The sequence below is a fragment of the Dipteris shenzhenensis genome, chromosome 10 (genome assembly GCF_047967505.1).
Source record: "Dipteris shenzhenensis isolate YYH24624 ecotype China chromosome 10, Dip_SZ_1.0, whole genome shotgun sequence".
Lineage (NCBI taxonomy): Eukaryota > Viridiplantae > Streptophyta > Polypodiopsida > Gleicheniales > Dipteridaceae > Dipteris > Dipteris shenzhenensis.
This window is the reverse complement of record NC_141605.1, coordinates 13,899,594-13,914,001: the sequence shown is the minus strand read 5'-3', so window position 1 is coordinate 13,914,001 and position 14,408 is coordinate 13,899,594. Positions and strand designations below refer to the sequence as shown.

At 43.0% G+C, this 14,408-nt stretch overlaps 1 protein-coding gene across 4 annotated transcripts in view; it reads right to left on the bottom strand.

Annotated features, from left to right (window-relative positions):
- The window catches only part of LOC147897433 (damage-control phosphatase At2g17340-like), an 83,190-nt gene extending 68,982 nt beyond the window's left edge, over positions 1 to 14,208 (bottom strand). For all 4 annotated transcript variants that reach the window (XM_087380272.1, XM_087380274.1, XM_087380273.1 and 1 more), the window contains exon 1: positions 13,916 to 14,208. In XM_087380272.1, coding sequence (XP_087236398.1) covers positions 13,916 to 14,085 — 170 coding nt within the window. In that variant the 5' untranslated portion in view covers positions 14,086 to 14,208. The remainder of the gene's footprint in view (positions 1 to 13,915) is intronic.
- Between the last annotated feature and the right edge of the window lie 200 nt (positions 14,209 to 14,408).

Below are 14,408 nucleotides of genomic sequence, written 5' to 3'. Positions count from 1 at the left end.
TCAAACATCAAAATTAGAAAACAAATTATCACCTAAGCAAAGCATGCTTCCAGTTCTCATCAATACCAATGCATAAGCTCCCATTTGAGTTTCGAAGTAAAGGAAATAAGATTTATTAAGGCCTACAAATTTACCAAAATGCCCCACAAGGCCCTCAAAATTACACAATACCTAACTAGGGGAGAACTTGCATGCTTGTCACAATCTAATATAACAATCACAAGACGACATCATATCCATACTAGAAACTCAACATAACTCTGGGTCATCTTGGAGCTAGCTTTGACACACTCATCGCAAAGAGTCTCTAGGCACTAGATTGGATCCAAGGCATGCAGCAAGGATGAGGTATGAGGGCCAATCAGACCCCACACAACGTGGGGGTCGCTGGCCTTGCTCTACTAACATGATTATCATGAGACAGAGGACTTCCCTTTTATAAGTCATTAGTATCAGAATCTATATGATAGCAATTTATATCACCATGATCAAGCCCTTTATCGCCCTAACATATATAGGTCCAAGCTTAATCATGGTATGGAAAAGGAGGGGCTATGTATCAACATCCTAAATATGTGTGGAGGCACTCTCTACGAACCCTTTCCGAAGTGCACACTCCTCATCGATAAAAATTGAGTGTCGACCTACAAATTCTAACTCTTCTAACATTGGAAGTGATTGTGACAATGTCTTCATGGAAGAAAAATGAAGTATGAGAACTTTGATTTAAACCTGTCCCATAGGCTCAGTTTTTGGCACGTGTGAGAGAGATTCCATGGTTTTCTTCACATCCTAGCTATATGGACCTCATTTACTATTATTGTCTTATGTTTTGAAGCACTGTAATCCCCTCCTACAGCTATAAAGGGGTGGTTTAAGTTATTTGTTCTCCTAGGACTTCAAAGGTTCAATCTTTAATTTTGAAATGCCAAATGGTATTAAGATTCAGCATTACCAGAATACAGAAACACACCACGTGCTGAGCTCTGGTAGAGGGCACACGGCCTCGCATTTTTTGCTCAGTTATTATCAGTTTTAAGACTATGTGCAATGAATTATGTGTGCATGGTATAATTTTTATTTATTTTTTCAATGAAAGGACTTCTATTAAGTATGAAAGAAACCCCAAGAACAAAGCTCATGGCACACCATAAGTGGCCAAAAAGCATGCTCATCACAGAGTGCTAGAAAAGCACCAAGGTTGAGGCTGAAAATGCCACCTCAACTCTACAATGGACTCTTAGAAAAACGGGGAGCCATTCCACTATCCTCTTGGCAGAAGCCGCCTGGGAAGATCCCTACATGCTCACCCAAACGCCCATCAAGGTGTGTACTGTATGTGTGAAGGGTCGAATCTAGGAGTCCTCCAAGGCCTCCATACATCTGGATCTCCATATATGCCATTCTAAAATGCTTGCCAAAATCTCCAAAGAAGTATCCACCACCCCGGCACATGCAAGTCTGTAAAAAAGACCTAGAACATCATCCAAAAAGCATGACTCAACCAATGTCATCGAACCAAAAGAGCACAAGAAGAATCATGCCTCTCATAAAACACCCGAGGCTCCAAAAGAGAGAGCCAAGCCACCAAACCTTAGGTCATAAAGAAGGCAGAAGGACAAAAGATCTCAAGAGACTAGCAATCCCCTTCCAAATGACCCTCTCACTTGTTTGCAAATCCCATAGACAATGCTGAATAGACTCCTCACCGAAAAGGCAATGATGGCAAGTAAAGGCTGGTTCACTGCATCCCCTTGTAAGCCAAGTGGTTTTTCTATTCCTGAGGAATTGTCAGGACTCATAGTCTCTTCCAAAGGATTTCTGCAAATCAACAAAATTTTGAAAATTCTCCCAATGAGGAGCTCTAGAGGGCTTCCAGACTCTAAGGCTGAACTGATATTTCTAACCGCATAGCGAAAGAAGGGGAGGCTCTTCTCTTGATGCTCTACACCAATCCATTCCGGCTCCCAAGGGTCCCACTACAAACACTTTATGGGGACACCTCCATATAGCCAAATCATGAGCCCAAGGAAGTGTCATCCAAGTTATATTCTAGATACCATACTAAACTAAGAAAGACCGCTCCACGGGACCTAGAAACTTGAGAGGATCAAAAACAGTGTTCACAAGGATATCTCTAACTCTAGACCTGGACAACTTGCATCCAAAGTGAACATCAAAAACCAAGGCATCCCCATCTGAACCTCATCGAAGTCCTTTCACTGTCCTCGTAAAGCAAGTAGACCTATCATGAGGCCTTCCGTCTACATCAACCCAATCCTTGCATATGGCTGCATCAATCTGCTTCTCTGAGGTGACTTACCAATTGAAGCTTAGGATCATCCGAAAGGTTTCTAAAATACTTTCAAGAGCCAACTAATGAAGCGAGGCCTCTCTCCCATCTAGAACACTGCATATGATGAGAAGTACCACGTGGTCTCCCATGATCATCAAGTATACTCCACATGACAAGCTGCCTATCTTCCAAAGAGGAAGGGGAAACTCTCCAAAGCAAATTCATGAAGCTGCCACAAGCTTTCAGAATAGCAGCCATAAGAGGAAGGAAGGATCCCTTGAGATGGATTGATATAAAAATGCACCTAGTGCTATCCACCCAATCCCCACCCGTGGAAGAAGAACAAGCATGTATGCATCGAATGAGAAAGTCTTTCCAAGAATCTCCCAAGCCACCTGGCTCTAGTGTATAATGAACCATATAAACCACTCCATAAAAAGTTCCTTATAGCATTTTGAGCTGAGTCATGCAAGCCCTAGATTGGCACCAACAAGAGCAAATAAACCATGTTGTGGCCTGCAGCACCTGGTTAACAACCACCACCCTAGAAGCAAGGTCAAGTTTGGCTGAGCCCCAAATAGGAGTTTCCTCCTGATACTCTTCTGTGAAGGAGAGATACCCACACCACCTGACAGCCCAAGCACCTGACAAGAGACACCTCTTTGAATCCATGTGAAACCACAATCAGCCCCTTAATCTAGAGTGTTCTCGTCACTAATTAGATTTAGTCCAATTGATATGTACCGCACTTACAGAACAAAAAGAAAAATTCAAGGTTGCCCTAAGATAATTGGAGATTCTATCCAATGACATCCAAAAGACTTGCAGAGTCATCCGTAGGCTCATTGTCCAAAATCTCCTCATCTTGTCTCAGGGAAAGTCTCAGCCCAATAAAGTCAACATGAGGTCAAAAAAAATAAAGTCAGTCTATGAAAAGTCTTCCAAAGACCAAAAAGGATCTATGAGACTAAAAGAAGCTGATATAATGAATTGATGGGTGGAGCCACTAAATGGGCATCAACACCCAAGACAAATACAAAATCCATAATCCATAATAATGGTGTCCGTACATCAAAGGGAAAAAAACTCTCTTGAGTGGAAGCAAGTGCGAGTGTCAACTCGAGGAGGGGGCGTCGGTGTGTGAGGCTGCTTCAGCCACAAAGAAATACAAAGAAGGGGCAAGCGGGCATCCCTATCGGACTAATCTCAAAACCTGAAATCTCTCTCCCCTGTTCCCTCTGATTAACACTTGGCTCCTCTCATCCAGGCATCAAAAATCCAAAGCGTAGAAGGGTACCTTCCAAAAACCCCAACCTACACCATCATAAGCTTTCTCAAAATCCAAGAGTAGAATGGCTAGCCTCTGGCCACTCTGCATAGCCCAACCTTGAAGACTTCCAAAATGAGAAGGTACTATCAAAAATGCTTCGGCCATGCACAAAGCCAGCCTGTATATCATGAGAAGAATGGGTTGCAAACACAAACTGATAGCCTTGGCCAAGATCTTATAAAAGGTACCCAAAAAAATGATTGGCCTCCATTGGGAAACCGAATTTCTACAACCGTCCTTTGGAATAAGATGAATCGGGCCCTCTGTAAGTGAACCAGGCATAGTACCAAAGTCCCAAACGCCCCACAGGGCTGAGGTAACATTGTCCCCAATCATGTCCCCAAAAGCAATGAAAAAAGAGGGTGTGAACATCTAAGCCTGGGCACTTACCCTTTTGAAGGGCAAGAAATGCAGTCCTAAATTCCAGAATGGTGGAAAAGGCATCAAGTGAGACTCTCTCATGTCTAGTTTCAGCAATGCTCAAGTATCCTAGCACACTTCGAATCTGGCATCAGGCGTGCTAGAAGGGAGGCATAAAAATCTGTAGCTATGCGTAAGACAGCATCACGATCTGACTGTAAAATCCTATCAAAGTCAATAAGCTGAGAAACACTCTCTCTACCATATCTCAGGCCAAGAGTAGAGAAAAAGTGCTTATTGACTCCTCATCCCATCTCAAAATAAATTTTCAGTTCAAAAATAAATCCTCAGAAAACACTCCTCCATAACCATAGTTCTAACAGGTATCAGAGTTCTTCTGTTGAGACTTATTTGGTCAAACTTGAGATTGTCGCCTTAAATCATCCTAGGATTCCCTGTGTCGTGTGAAGAAGAAAGTGTTGAGTCAGTGTCTCCTTGTAGCCATGCTAAAAACTCAGAATTGCAGTTCCAATGATTCAAAGAGGCCATTTTGTTGTTCTAAAGTCCAAAATTCTACAAAGAAAATAAAAGAGAAAACAAAAGAGAAGAAAGATGAGGTAACAAAAAAAAATTGAAAAACAAAAGGTAGACATACTTAGCAATCAAAGCAACACTTATGTCGCCATCAGTGCCCAAGCATAAGCAGCTATACTAAGTTTCTAAAGACCCGCGGAGTTTCTTGGGCAAACCCAATGCTTACAAAAGTACATCAATTAAACAAAAGAGAAAGATAACAACGAAAATAAAAGAAAATAAAAGAGAAAACAAAAGAGAAGAAAATAAAAGAGAAAACAAAAGAGAAGAAAGATGAGGTAACAAAAAAAATTTGAAAAACAAAAGGTAGACATACTTAGCAATCAAAGCAACACTTATGTCGCCATCAATGCCCAAGCATAAGCAGCTATACTAAGTTTCTAAAGACCCGCGGAGTTTCTTGGGCAAACCCAATGCTTACAAAAGTACGTCAATTAAACAAAAGAGAAAGATAACAACGAAAAAAAGAAGAAAGGAAGAAGGTGACTAAGCAAAAATAAACAAACAAGCAAGAAACAAAATCAACGAAAAAATAGGAATAAAATATCTCTCTCTCTCTCTCTCTCTCTCTCTCTCATCAAAAATAAACAAACAAGCAAGAAACAAAATCGACGAAAAAATAGGAATAAAATCTCGCTCTCTCTCTCTCTCTCTCTCTCACACACACACACACGTATGCTTCTGAACATGCACCACTCTCACATGGTATCAAATATTACATCGGCCAAGGACCAAGAGAGAGTAGCTTTAGGTGCAATTATTGAAGGCATAGCCACATAGGGGAGGGGTGCTTGCTGCTTGCTGCTTGCTGCTTGCTGCTTGCGGGGCTGGTTCACGGCAAGCTAACGCATAGCTCCTTGGAGATTCGCAGCAGTCTGCCCAGGCCAACCTGGGTCTGCAGTTCCAAGCACCAGGGCGCTATGTGGACAGCACAATAGGTCGGCCATCAGTTCTATATGCAGCCTAGTGATTCGCTGCAACAGAGGTCTCTGAGGAGCAATTGAGCAGCCTGTTTGAGGGCAATTTGAAACAGTTCTCCTAGGTGGCTCATAGGGGCTGTTTGATATGGTTCCACAGTTGTTTGCACACGGCATATTGCAGGAGTAGTTTGGGGCAGTCTACCCACGCCAAGAACAGACAGCAAGGTCAACCATTAGTCCTAGAGGCAAAAGAACTTGGCGGCTCTTCCAGCAGACTATTGAGGTCGTGGATATCGAAGGGGGCGTGTGTTGCAGACGTCATCAAGGCAGTTTTCTTCGCACCTCCATATACTCTTGCATCTCTTCATCTTCGCCCTGTGCATTGTTTTGTCAAGGTCAACAGAAAGAGTTTAAGGATTGGAATAGCTTTATAGGACCCCCATGTACGAGTAAGGAGGACAAGCTCGATGGCACGAATTATGCCCATTGTAGGCTCAACGTGAAGATGGTTCATCCAAAAGGGTCTTTGGGAGCTTGTTCAGGGCTATGAACGGAACCATGAGCGTCCTAAGAGCTTTATCAACTGGGATGTTGAATAGGAGGATGAGAGAGACTTCTAGTCCCCCTGCTGAAGGACTTCATTATTATCACTATTCAAGAAGGAATCCTTTTTTAAATGGAAAAAAGCTTTGATATGATTTGGCCGAGACGCCCCGCTATTTGTATCCTAAAGGTAGAAATGGTATAGTTACTCGTCAAATATCAATCATCAATTATTGAGTCTAGGATGAATCCTAATCTTTCAGCTATCCCTACGTTTTAGGAGGAGCTCAAGGATTGGGAGGATTGGGACTCAAAGGCACCTTTAGCTTTGGTCAGGACAATAAAGGAGGTTTCTGCGGTTGTCCAAACCCTGGAGAGTGAATCTGAGATGTGGTCTACACTAAAGGACCTCTATACCAGGGATTTGGCGATGCGTGCTATCACCTCGCAGGGACAGTTGTACAATCTCAAGTTTCCCAAAAGGAGTTCCATGCAACCCTTCCTAATATAGGCCAACATTCTCCATGATCGATTATAGGCAACGGGTGTTGCCCTTACCACGACTCAATTCGTTACCAAGCTTCCTCCTAATTACGACATGGTTGCCCAAGCATTGAGGTGCCAATCAGTTGGATTTTGATGATCTACGCTCCCTTCTCCTTGAGGAGGAATTAGTTCTAGTCTCCTAGGGAAAGCTCAGAACACTCCAGGTGGCACTCCAAGTGGAGGTGAAGCACTTTCGTCAATGCACAAGAAAAAATGGAGCAAGAGGTTGGACTACTATTGGCCCTAATCAATTGAAATTCTAACAACAAGTGAGGGGACACTGTGGAGCTTTGGACCATGAGTATGAGGTTCATTGCTTGGAGGCACAGTGACTATGGGCCTCGTGTGTTTCGGTGTTCGGTGACCGGGCTTCCTATATGATTTGTTCACCACAACAATACTGGGCGTGGTGAGTTCCATAGTCCATATTTCTCTATTGAGAACTCATTGACTGGCTTGGGAAATCACATTTGAGAATGACTTCCTTCTCTGTTTGAGGTGGCATTTTGTTTCAAGGATTCAGGTTGTTTAGTGCTCTCACCAAGGTGCATCAAATAAGCCGATGCTGGTTGGACCATGGTTGCATCTTCATCGGCTTGTTTCTTCAAATTATATGCTCACTTTCAGCTGCAAGGAGGCTATTGGAATTATGTGCATCTCAGAGTGAGTGAGAGCTTACGTGTGGGTGTGCCCGCCCTTTTCAAGCTAGGTTTTCCTCTAAGTAGAGGCCCATTCCAAGGCTGTAGGTGCGGCTGCAAAGCCCCAATTGTAGGGCTGCCTAGCCACGCCAAGCATGAACAATCCCTAATATATCTAAGTGGTTGTCAAAGATTATTCAAACGGAAATCACTTGCTTTGGTGTCACAGACTTGAAGAAAATAATTTATTTGGCAAATAGAATTGAAGAAGAGAGGGTATGAAGGAAGATTTGGCACAAGAAGAGATAGACCCCAGTCTAGAAAGAAGGGGGGCAGGTTTCAGCTGAATAAAATTGAGATTCTTTTCAGATACTAAACCAAATCCCAATTGGGAGAAGGTAACAAAACAAGACAACAAAGTAACGTATCTCCTCCTCGCAAATGGGTTAATAAGGAGACAGTGCAAAATATAAAAAGAAGGTTCGTGCACCATGTGATGGTGCGCATAAATTTTTGGATTCTCCATTCCGTAAATTAAAGGAACAGTCCCAACAAAGCAAGAGGCTGAAAAGGATAAATGCAAGTAAATGAGGTATTTGAGAAGGTGAGGAAGAAAGAACCAGCCCACACTCTTATAAAGGCTTGGGGTAGGGTTGGTGACAAACCAGCCCTATTTTATTTTTATGCAGCTTCCCCACACAATATTATCTCACCAAAATTAGCTTCATCACTCAGCGTAGTACCTGATACAGATCTCACAAGGAATGATACAAGAGCTTTCATAGAGACGCTGAGTCCTTCACTTGTTCTGATTCGGAACAAGCTGAGAGTTCATTTGCAGGGTACTTGGATCATTTGGATTTTCTGGTGCATCCATTGAATGATGTCAATGTCATTTTGGGACAGCCATTGCATTGCCACACACAGCCAACCTATGATTATCGAGAGAAGACAGTTACACTTTGACATCGTGAACGTGAATCAATACTACAGCCGGAGTCAAAGAAGTCTTATTCTCATGGTGAGCCATGTCCAGGTACCAAAAGTTTTCAAGAACGCTGTTTACTTGATTTATGTAAGGATGTGTGTAGACTACGGAGCTCTAAACAAGATGACTATCAAGAATAGGTTTACAATCCTCCGATTGATGAGATTCCTGATAGAGGAGCACATGTCTTTAGCCGCATTGATTTGAAGAAAGGTTATCATCAAGTAAGCTTAGCACCCCAAGATATTCACAAAACTGTTTTTCGTACATCACAAGGGTTGTATGAATATCTAGTAATACCTGATTTAAGTAATATCCAGCGATCTTTAATCAGATAATGAGCCAAATATTTCAAAAAAATAGATCTTTTGTGGGGATATCCTTTTAGGATATCATTATTTTCAGTAAGTATGAAGAGGAACATAGAGGGTATTTGAAGGTTGTGCATGATCTCTTGAAAGAGAATCGGTTATTTATAAATGCTAAGAAGAGTGAGTTTTTCTTATCTGAGATATGGTTTCTTGGACATACAGTACCTGAGGGAGATATTAAAATGGATCCAGAAAATACTTGAATGGCTAGATTTAAAGTGTCTACATGAAGGATTGTGTTCATTTTACAAGAGATTCATCCATCACTTTGCTCACAAAGCTTCGCCTTTGCATGATTAGAGCTTTTGTTTGGAAAGAGAAAGAGAAGGCAGCTTTTGAAGAGCTAAAGAAGGCACTTACTTCAGTCCCTAGTCTTAGTCATACTAGACTTGCAAAAACTTTTTGAGGTTCAAGCAGATCATAGTGGAGGATGTATTAGAGCAAATCTCTCGCAAGAAGGTCATGCTATAGCATATGAAAGTAGGCGATTGAAAGATGCTGAGCTCGATTATGATGTATATGTTTCTGAAGGATAACTTAGGGCATCGCTTGCCCACCTGTTTTAGCCTTTGCTTGATAATCCCCACATAAACCCAATCACCCTCTTTATAATTCACATCTCGTCAGGACTCATTGTCTTGGCGCGTGTATGTTGCTTGAGCTTTGGCGAGGCGGTCTTTAACTGACTCGGGATCTCAGCCATGGATTATGTAGTTTTGTTGGCCTCAAGGGGGGATGGTGATATCATCCTGGTGACAATTGAAGAGAACCTCTTGCCGAATGTTGCTTCATACGAGGTATGCCCAATACTTGAAGAGTAGGTATCATTCAATATGGCCTGTACTAATGGAAGGTACTACTCCCACTTGGACTGCGAATCATGACAATAAGATTTTAGTACATTAAAAGCCAATTTATTGTATACCTCTAATTGCCCGTCGGTTTGCGGATGAAAAGCGCTGGACATTTGGAACTTGGTGCCAAAGTCTTTGAATAGAGCCCTCCATAAGTGTGAGGTGAATCTGGAATCTATGTCCGCAATCCTCCAATCACATACCAATACCTGATAAATAAGCGGGCTACATCTTCTGCACCACCGACTGTCTGCTTGCACGGAATAAGCATACAAAATTTATTAAACGGATCAACAATGGTTAGACATTGAGTATTTGCGTTCCTGCAGATGCGGGAAGGGTCCCACAAAATCCATCGTGATGTCCTGGAAAGGACCTTAAGATTGGTAAGGGCTGAAGCAATCCAGCCATCTTCCGATGGGACACGTTGACCTTTTGGTAGATTTGGCATCTCCGCACATAGCTATATACATCTTCCGCATTTTAGGCCAGTAAAAATATCACTCTAGCTTCTCCAATGTATTGTTGATGCTGCGGTGGCCGCCTGTGAGGGCGTCATGGGTGTCCTGGAGTAGAGCCTGCCACTTGTCTTTGAACACACAAAGTCTTTGCTTATAGAATAACCCCATCTTGAATTGAATAATGGCTGGGCGCGCGAGTCTGGACAAACTGATATTGAGTGCTAAACTCTACGGAGTCCGCATATTGTGTTTTTATAGAGTCAAGGTCCTTCCCTTCAATCTCTAATACAGTGGCCTTTTCTATGGTATGAATGGAGGCTTTCCTGCTAGGAGCGTCGGTGACAGGGTTGTTCACCAGGGACATACTCCAATCATGCTCCCGAAGTACTGGAAGATCTGACTCCATCGGGATTGCCAATCGCTCCACTAGGAGCTGGGCATTGTCCAACCACTTTAAAGCTTGGTGGTCTGTCTTGACTGAGAAGGTCCATCCATAAAGAAAAGGCTTCCAGTGTTTTAATGCTTGGATAACACCAAGTAATCCTCTATCGTAGACTGACCAATTCTTTTTGGGAGAGTTAAGCTTTCTCCTGTAGTATGCCACGGGTCTTTCTTTCCGTTGTAAGACTACCCCGATGGCTACATTGTTGACATCAGTGATGACCAAGAATGGATCATCCCATGATGCAATCTTCATTACTGGAGCTGTTGTGACCAACCGTTGTAGGTCATGGAAGGCCTGCAAAGCTGCACCAGTCACTGATATCTTCTGTCGGCGAGTCTTCACCCCTTCATAAGTTGGTTCAGGCCCAAGGAGGCTAAGGTGGTGGAGAATCCAGGCATATGTGAGCTGCAGGCCTGGCAAAGCCCTACAAAAGATCGGATCTCTGAGGCCGTGCCCAGCTAGTTATAGCTTGAATTTTTCCAAGATCCAAGCGAATGCCATTGGCACTGATGATGGAACCCAAATACTGGATTTCCATCAAGCCGAACTCACTTTTCTTGGCATTGAGATATAATTGATTATCACGCAAAAGCTGTAGAGCTTTTTGCACATCCCGTATATGCTGCTCCACTGTGGCTGAGAAGATTAAGATATCATCTAGAAAGATAAACAGGCACACTCCTATATGCTCAGCGAACACCCACTACATCTCGTTGAGTTGGTGGTGCATTTTTGAGACCGAACGGCATGACTACGTAGTACGAACTCATAATGAGCTCGCTTTCCTGAACATTGTCTTTGGAATGCCAACGTCAAAGATGCTGACCTGGTGATAACCGCTCTTAAGGTCTATCTTGGAAAAAAACTTAGCGCCGTTTAAGAATTCTAAGATATACTCTATGCGGGGCATGGGAACTTATTGCTGATGGTGGTTTTGTTGAGTGCCTTGTAGTCGACACATAGTCGTGCCGACTTATCCTTTTTCTGGACAAATAGAATTGGAGCCGCCTTCATCTGATATTGCGATTTGAAATATTCCTCTTTCTAATTCACATTTTTCACTTCTTGGAGACAAATTTGAGCCGACAATTTCATGTCACGGCACATTTTGATCACTATTGGGTTGATAACCTTGGGTTTTGACACCATTTGGCTTCTTCTTGATCTATGATTTCATTCTGAACTGAGATTGAGGCTGTGGATCAGTTTCTATTGAGAAATTTGGAGGGATTTCCAATGTTATTACCTATATTCAATTGTGTGATTGGATTCCTAACTTTTCTAACATGGGAGGTGACAGTCACAATGTCGTGGAAGGAGGATGAAGAAAGTATGAGAACTTCCTATTTCAGCCTATTCCATAGGCTGAGTTTTTGGCATGTACTACACTTTTTGTACACGACAGACTACAATCTAGACTCATGAGGCCTGATGCTGGACATGGTCCACAAAAGCACGCGGTCACAGATTCTTCATACCAGAAGAGCCCACAGTGAGTTGAAGCCGTTTGGGTCAGATCCTTAGGCCCACCACAAAGACACATCAAACTAGCAAAAGAGTGGACAAGACCGGTAAATTCCTGCCCCATTCAAGGCACACCCTCATTGCCACGCCACAAGACTTAATCAAGCAGTCAAGCCCTCACTGAGGGCAGATTACTCACACATGATACGACAGAACTATTCCCAAGACACATATTTTTATTTCTACTTCTAGTTCTGGCATTAGATTCTTAGGGGGGTGCTAGACACCTCTTGATCCACTATCAAAGTGTCACAGGCATCCACAGCCCATGGCCATGCTGGGCTGCCACATAGGCAGCCAGCTCAGCAAGCAGTCCACGTAGGCAGCACAAAACAGCACAATTGTGACTGTACTGACATGCTTGGACTCCTAGTACCTTTATGCATGGAAAAAGTACCTGCCTGTTGTCAAGTTTTGGCCTAGCTTCATAAAAAAGAACTCCTTTTCAGGGGGTCGAGGACAAACAGATTCAGAATTCTTTTCCCAGAACCATCGACTCTTCTACAAGGAGCCATGGTGCATATGAATTGGTTGAAGCACAAGCTAAATTTTTTAAGAGCTTCATGGGAATGTCTGCCAAGCTCAAATGCAAAAGATCAAACTAAACAGATCAGGACAGAGGAGTACTTGGTCTTTGGTAAGGACTACTAGATGCCTTCAAGTTCAGAAGCATGCTAGCTAGGGTGAGCTCTCATGTATGCAGTCTTTCAAGTTAGCCATCTGAGAAGGGTCCTTTGGCAAGAGTCTGTACAACAGCAGAGCTAGCGTATGACTTCAACCTTTCAAAAGGAGAATCCCTCATCAAACCTCACATCATGCAATGCCCAATCAGATCAGAGTACGTCAGTAAGCCAGACCATTTGCACTGATTAGAATCAGTTCACAGGTGACTCTTTAAGACTCTTCCATGCTTAAAAGGATGCCATGCAGCTAAAGGCAGCTGCAATCTCAGCAAGGAAAAAATATGTCACACCTTGTCAGCATACTAGTGGAAAAACGGACAAGATTGACAAAATAGGATCAACTGACAGAATAGCTGACATGACTGAACTCACAACAACCTGTCCAACAAGCCCCTCGGCTATATGAACAAGGCCCGGGGACTGGACTCACAGAATAGCTGACATGTCTCAGCTCACAACTGCCCAACAAGCCCCTTCCCATGCTTAAAACAAAATCTGCTATATGAACAAGGCCGGAGGAGGGCAGATTATCCTGCATTCAGCTTCCAGCCCTCTCCTCAGAACTCGAGAAGCCTCTACTCCCTTGGAACTCAGAGATCTCAGGTCCCCATGTGTAGCCTTCTCCTTTCATACTGTGCATCAGGGCCTTCGCGTGCCTGTGAAGAGCCTAGAGGCTTAAAAAATCAATCTGGTTTTATCACCAAGGATAGTAGCTCGTCTTTAATCCACATATTTTCATCAAGCTCACAGTCAAGGATAAAATATGTGACTTCTGTGCAAGCGCATGACTAAGCCAAGCATAGGCTCAATAACAGAGAGTCGAGCGATAAAATATTTAAGGTAATAATGGAGGGGGGAAAAGGAGTCCCCCTCTAATGGCACCTTGGCACTATAGAACGGGGCTCCACGCCCTCCCCCTCCTCCCTCTTCCCCGTCAATTAATCATGCACTTCCTGTCTTCTTTTTCACCCCTCTATTCAATGTTGAATCATTTTGCATTTGTCCCAAGTAAAGACCATTTCAATTTCTGTTTGTGGGGAGAGGGGATCTTCAACATAATGCAAATATAACGAACAGGAGAGAAAACTAGTACAAATATGATTTGCCTTTCTTGGGTATGGTCTTTATTCGCACCACTCTAGGATGGACTTAAATATATTATAGAAGAAGAATTAAATAAACACAAAAGATGGCATCGATTGTCTGTTGTCAGGAAGATTTCAGGTTGTTAAACAAGTATAATGATTTGTTTCAGATTGAAATGGTGTGAATGAAGCAGATCGCATTTCTCTAGGAAGAAAGCTATTCAAAATGCTAATAATGCTACTGCAAAGTCTAAACTAGGAGTGGCGAAAGACTTGCCGTAAGTTTGGAATGGACTTGCGAAAGAGCTCGATCCAAAGAAGCTCCGTGGAGGTTACTTGGTGAGGAGGGTCGGATGGAAAGCGATAAGGAATGGTACAAGGACGGTAGGAGTAATCGGCCCAATTTGAAAGAAGAGGAAAGGGCACAGAGGCCGAGCTGCTCTCCATCTTCCCTTTGATCTTCGTGGACTGAAAACTACGAAGTTGGCCAAAGCAAATTGTGCACTAACTGCATTTTCAAAGAAATGGGGACTTGAAGGTCTTTAGATTCGTTTGCTTTGGAAAATATCCTTCTTCAAATTCTTGAGAAATGTTGCTTTGCATTATTTATTTATCTTTTATTAGCACTGCCTCCTTAGGCACTTTTCGCACATGGGCGCCTGGCGAGTGGAGCATCGGATGACCTTTGTTTCACACACGGGCACCTATGGTGAGCAAAAAATGATGTGTCACATGAGTCACACCCGGGTGGACAAGAAAAATCGAGCGAC